Source organism: Hibiscus syriacus, unplaced genomic scaffold (assembly GCF_006381635.1).
Source record: "Hibiscus syriacus cultivar Baekdansim isolate YM2019G1 unplaced genomic scaffold, ASM638163v2 tig00110458_pilon, whole genome shotgun sequence".
NCBI classification, from domain to species: Eukaryota; Viridiplantae; Streptophyta; class Magnoliopsida; order Malvales; family Malvaceae; genus Hibiscus; species Hibiscus syriacus.
The window spans coordinates 333,107-339,602 of record NW_024062745.1 but is presented as its reverse complement, the minus strand read 5'-3'; the positions used below and the strand labels follow the sequence as shown (position 1 = coordinate 339,602).

Sequence of the window (6,496 nt, the reverse complement as noted above, 5' to 3'; positions counted from 1 at the left end):
AATAACAACAGATTCTCTAATACGATGATGGGAACTGATCAATATTCTAAAAAATGAAGCACTCTCTTGTGCACTATGAAGACTTGCATTTAACCCATATACAGAACAACGGTGGAGACGCTGTGTACTGGGAGACTACAATCAATTCATTTCTCGAGGACTACATACCTGTTGAAGGAATAATGATTGCTCACTCGGGTCGCTGCATGGTGACCCTTTTCCGATTTGGAGATGCTGCAATGAGCCACACTCGGACCAGGATGGAAGAAGCATGGGTAATCGAAGAAGTGGCATTCAATGTTCCAGGCCTGTCCGCGTACTGTTTCATACCTCCTGATGAAATAAGATTGGCATGTGAATTCTCTCAGGGTCCAACGGTAAAATCATCTGTGGCTACTGCACCGTATCGAGCCAAAGTTGGCAAACTAGATAAAAGATCATCATGACCCATTGTATGTAGAAGAGGGCATTTGGCAAAGTTGAACACAACTTTTGACTGGATGTAATAGTTTTAGTTGGTTAACTGGTTTGAAGGTAAAGTCGAAAAGTGTAGTGTGTCTGATATTGGATAATGTGGCTTTTAATTTGTAAATACAGCATAAATGACTTCCTAATTTTCGTAGGATGAAAATGTATCATATATTTTTCTTTTATTGTTCGAATCTAATTCACCGGAAAAAAAATCAGTCCGTATTGATTACAGAAAAAAAAATGAACAAGAAATCATGCAGCTTCTGAAGACTGGTTAATGCATCAAAATCAGGTTAACACCGTCGCTGATCCGGTTGTTTTCTTCATAAGATTCCCTACAATTGAGCTGAAGATAAAGCCATGAACGTCTCAAATTTCATTATCTGTAGAAAATAGCTTGTGGAAAACACTGAGACATCATACCTTAGTATAAAGGTGAATCAGAATCACTCAGCTGCAGCCTCGGAACCGGTTTTTTCATATAAGCGATAAATCAGTGTAGACTTCGACGTTTGGGGCTCTCTTTCCAGAACAGCAATCACATCCTTAACAGAAATGGCACGGGCCACACTCGTATAGGTTGATATACCTTGGTTCCGGCCAGATTTCCTACTCGACCCTGATGCAAGAAAGTAGAGTGAAAAACAAAACAAATAGAGCAGGCAAGACAGAAACCATCCTCCCCTTGGGGAGGAATCTAGATAACAACTCGGTAACATAAGAAATCAGCAGAAAGTAATACTCACGTGATGATACAGTTGGAACACATGGGGCAGGAATGATTTATTTAAAAAGAAGAAGACGACACTCTGTACTTTTATTCTAAGCCAAGAATATCATAATCATAATATAGAGACACCAGAATTATATCTAGGAATCAGCGCCATTTTATACGAGTACATTTGCATTACACAGTTCAAAGCTGATATTAACATATAAAAAGTTTGTTCAGATCACAAACCAAATTCCAGGTTACTCAGCATATCTTAGCATATGATTCCTATTGCTGTCGGGTTTGCTGCACACATGGTTTTTATAGTTCGAGACTCGAATCAATTTCATGTAAATCACATTACTTACTAACTACCAATCAATATGATTAAACATAATGGCACCTGATTTCAACTTGTTGGGTCGTACACAAGCATTCATTCATGGCAGTGCCATCTAATGCAATGGTATGCATGATAAACTTTACAACCATATTCACAGTAAACCAAAAGATCTAGCCCTGAACCAAGCTTACCAGATGCAGGAGGACTGAGTGGACCCCTTTTCTCCGATTCTTGGTTGTCCCTTGTATGCTTTCCAGATGCAGACAGAGACTTGCTGTTCACATCTTTACCTGTTGCTGAATCAGTTCCCCCCTCGCGTTTCTGGCGGGCTTGCTCAGCCATAAGTTGCCATTTTGACAGCATGTCATCCCCTCCAACTGCAGCCCGTGCAGCAACATTTGCAGCAGTGGCCCTCATCTTGTCATCCTCCTCCTTGTTTACCTGGACATTACCTACTTATTTGGATGATCAAAGAACAAAAAATACTTCGGAAAATTACCCCTCAATAATACCTTTACCACTTTTACTCGACCATCATCTTTCTCCTTGTCCCCGTCAACTATAGTCTCAGCATCAGGCTGCATCCACGAATATTTGACAAATACAATCTTAAGCATAAATATACTATACCACAATCTTATGTCTATTGGTGCATTCATTCACATTATTGATCTCTCAGTACATTTTTTAATGCCTTAAAGATATATCTCTAAATAGAAACAGCACCCACATCATTAAGTTTCCGCAGCTTCTCTGCCTCAGCTTGCTTTTTCTCCCATTCTTCCCTAGCATTCTGGTTCATCATCATAATTTGCTGTCGAACATCTGATGTGATAATTGTCCGGTGTCTAGGCTTCTCAACATCAACCTGCTATGAGAGATTCATTCCGAATTAGAAAGATATAAAAGAAAATATGTGTTAATTCAGAGGAATTGAAGCTGACCTGTTTTGATAGTCTAATTAAATTGCATAGCAGCCCATGCATTCTTTCCTCCACACACTACAGATTCGGATGCATAAGGACATATATTAATGAATTATAAAGAAAAAGGGGTAAGAAGCTAGCCTCTTACCAGGGACAAGCATCGCTCAACATCATTGCTTATATTCTTCAAACCACTTTTGGCCACTTCATGAGGACAAGCATAAAAAATATGAAATAGCAAGAAAGATACAACTTATAATGAAAAACAGACTGTAAAAAAGGACCACTAAACCAGGTAGGTGTAAAGAAAATTAACTAATTTCAGCCAATTTCTTCTGCAAAGGGATTTTCTGCAAAATAACTCTTTCTTCTTCCTCTTGAACAATCCTTCTTGATGCCTCTGAAACTCGACTCTCATCCTTGGGGCCGGAAAATAGTTGCTCCTCCTCTTCCTATTTGATAGCAGAACGCCAAAAGGATGTGACTTATATTTTGGGGCTTATGTTTCTTTACATAACTACTTATGAGTTAATTTTAGAAAGATATGACCATAAAGTATTGTACCCTGAGATTCACTCCGCTGACAACAGTTACATCATTCAGTTGTTCAATGCTCTGATCTGAAAAGCCTCCAGATACTTTTGGCTTCTTACTGTTGGAAATAAAAATTTAAACAATAGAAAGGAATCAACTGATTGTAAATTGACCTTGATAATCATTGCAGGCTATAATGCAGCAACATATTTAACCTTGAAAGTGGTGGTGATGAACCAAGAGCTTCAAGCAACTTTTTCTGGCCAACACAGGGATTGTTTTGAGGTGCTCTTGCATTGACCCCAGCCATCGCAGGCACAGGTGGATTTTGAGAATCCAACTGAATATAGAAAGAATGTGAAAATTTGACAAAAGAAGCAAGGAGTCATAAGCATGCACTTCACTAGGGAAAACAATATACGAAGAAAAAAAATTAAATATGTGAACACAAGAGAAAGTAAATAAAATAAAAGAATAATATCATATATATATATATGACTGCATGTTTCAACCACCCGGTTATGTAGGACAGATTCGGGATGTTTTCCTAACAAATAAGGAATTTAATCAAACAAGTTAGCAAGAATGCCTCGTTATTCATTAACATATATCAAGGTAACTTGCCCTGTAAAAAACAAAAGGATAAAATAAATGGGAAATAAATCCACCAAGACTATCCACAAACAACTCAATCCTGACATCATATCGGTTATCCCTAGCAATTCAATCACATGCGAACTTCATAATTAAACAAAGTATCATTCTTAGATGGAAGATATTTAATGAATAAATTTTCATGTAAACATTTAGACAGGTGGTTCTAATAGGAATCAGCAAAAGCATCCACAACCATAGTTCAATATATCACAACAATAAAACACGGACTAAGATGAATTACTGGGACATTAGAATCCATTTGTGTCGGGATGGAAGGAGAAACCACACTAGTAGGCGTTGAGAAGCCAATTCTAGAAGACTGCTTCTCTAAAAACTCATCCTTGGGAGTAGCCGTAACTGCATTTCCCTCTTCAAGAATCGAGGTAAATGATCCTGAAGCTGCAGAATAATACGGTCCATGCTGGTCCCCCGCGCCTTGATCAACAGATTCCTGCTTCACGTATGTCTCAGTTGACAAAGGGCCCAGATTCAGCTCCTTACTTGATGGTTGCCAAGAAACTGAACTGCTAGAAAAGTGAGACATAGATCCACCCTGCAATCTATTTGGGTCATTAGTCGAGTTTTGCCTCTCAAGCTTAGGCCCACTCATCATGTTCATTGCCTGGGTTGGTCCTCCTACAGAATTTGATCCCAGGCTTTGATTATGTGCTATTTGACTAATTTGTGAATCATGAGGTTGCCGCTTTAAACAAGAACCTGAATTACTAACGTTTGACCCAGTGTATGTGTGATAATTACTACTCCCGTACATAGCAAAAGAAGTTTGTGTGAAATTCAAATGTTGTTGTTGTTGAGGCTGCTGCTGCTGCATGTTAATTCCTTGTACTGGAATTGAAGCACAATCTCTTTCTTGATTCACAGAGGTTGAACTGGAGGAAGGATTTTGGCTTCCTAACACACCAAAGCGAGAATCGGATTGCCGATCCATCTCCTGAGATTTTTGAACCTTGTTTTCAATGGATATATAACTTGAATTAGTCTGCATGAGGACCGCAAGAGGGGGAGGATGAGATGAATTGGCAGGAGAATTAGGGCCTTTTTGGTGCAGCTGAGCCAATGAATGTGGACCACCAAACTGTGTGGCGCCACCAACTGATGGCATGCGTGGAGTATTTGGCTGTGCTGTAACCTGGGACTGTAGTGGGACTTGGTTGGAGCTCATCTGGAAGTATGGATATGAATTTTAGGTTGTTATCAAAATTAACATACGATTAACTAAAGCATAAGATTTTACTCTAATACATAACACATTTGTACTCACCTTCACTTGCAACTTATTAACTGCCAACCTCAACGTCTGGTCCCCTACAATATCTCTCATGTGCCTGACAAATCCATCTTTCGCAATTTCATTTTTCTAACAGTTAAACACAACCGAAAATTCAGAATAAGAGACAAGGCAAAATCCATCCTGGCTATTGCATCCATTACTCAAGAAACAGTATAATTGTAGCAAATGGATTGAGGTTAGAAATCTACCTTTAGTTTACCATAAAGAGTGTGAAGCTGCATTGCTCTGTCTTTATCAAGTTGGGGCAGTAAGGAAGGCAACAGAACAGCAAATGGAACCTGTTTTCCTCGATTCACTTGATTATTTGGCTGCTCCGTGCCACTGGCCTGTTGATTACTCATCTTCTGTAATTTTGCATATTGTGATTCACTGTCTTGAATAGTGGCTCTCTCCTGTTCACGTGGGATAGAACTTCGTTCAGTAGTCTGAATCCCAGTTATTTGAGGAACCTGAGCAGAAATTTGTTCAGCTACTAGTTGGCGATGATCTTGGGGTTGTTTTTGTTGAGGTGTTAGATGATTTACTCCTTGCAGAGCATCATTTGGCTGTTGTAGACTCCCCATAACAAGAGCTCCCTGTTGCTTTTGCTCCATTTCAGACGAGCGCAGCTGTTGTTGCTGTGCCTTTTGAACAGCTTGTTGATTTTGAAAGTTGGTGTTCCCCTCTTGACCCATTATTGGCCATTGTGCAAGTGACTGACTGGAAGCTGGATTGCTTCCTTGAGACAAAACTGTTGCACTTTAAAAATCATCCGGGAATTTCCCAGTAAAAGCGATTCAACAATTAGAACTAACATAAAAGGAAAGCCAAATGACATTCTCAATTAGGATCTTTACACTCGAGGCATGGACACTTCTGTTAGAGGAGTATCCAAGTATCAAGTATGGCTCAAACACGAAAGAAAAAGTATCGGACATGCGAGGACACACAAAAAATATGATTGGAAACCAAATTTCAGGAAAACAAAAATTTGAAAATATACATGATTACTAAATTTAATTCTATTGTTACTATTTCTGAAACCAGATTCAGGTTCAGATTCACTGCCTTTCAAATTGGAAACAAAATTACTGCAACAGAAAAATGAAAACCAAAAAAAATATGATACCGGCATTTGAATCGGGTGGCTGAGAAGTGGATGCATCGCCTTCAATATCTCGGTTCAAGGCGGCCTGGAACGCCTCAACGTCGGCTCCAGAATGCATAGACTCGTCCTATTATCAGTTAAAAAATGAAAAGAAAACAGAAAATGCATAATGAATAACCTGAAGTTATTGCGAATTACATAAATATTGCAGAGAAAGAAAACAAAAAGAAAGAGAGACCTCATCTTCTTCAAAGAACTTTACTATGGAAGGGTCCATTACGGTTAGTATTCCGGTGATCAGCTTACAATGAAAAAGAAATAAAAAGAGATTTAAAAGGAAAATATGAGAGAGTGATTTTTGACAGTTGATCGAGAAAACAGGGAAGTGGTTTCATAGACCGGAATAAACTAATTTTCGGATCAACTGTTGAACCGGTTCGTAATGGGTCAAAGC

General features: G+C 38.9%; 1 protein-coding gene across 1 annotated transcript; it reads right to left on the bottom strand.

The window, feature by feature from the left end:
* Positions 1-811: 811 nt before the first annotated feature.
* Positions 812-6,356, bottom strand: LOC120126418 (transcription initiation factor TFIID subunit 4b-like). The gene is made up of 14 exons (XM_039144623.1): positions 6,281-6,356; positions 6,064-6,169; positions 5,144-5,685; positions 4,926-5,021; positions 3,886-4,826; positions 3,202-3,315; positions 3,017-3,104; positions 2,769-2,904; positions 2,601-2,656; positions 2,471-2,527; positions 2,257-2,397; positions 2,039-2,104; positions 1,718-1,967; positions 812-1,090 (listed from the first exon to the last, which is right to left on the bottom strand). The coding sequence occupies exons 1-14, from the start codon at positions 6,317-6,319 to the stop codon at positions 918-920; spliced, it is 2,805 nt and encodes a 934-aa protein (XP_039000554.1). The 5' UTR covers positions 6,320-6,356; the 3' UTR covers positions 812-917.
* Between the last annotated feature and the right edge of the window lie 140 nt (positions 6,357-6,496).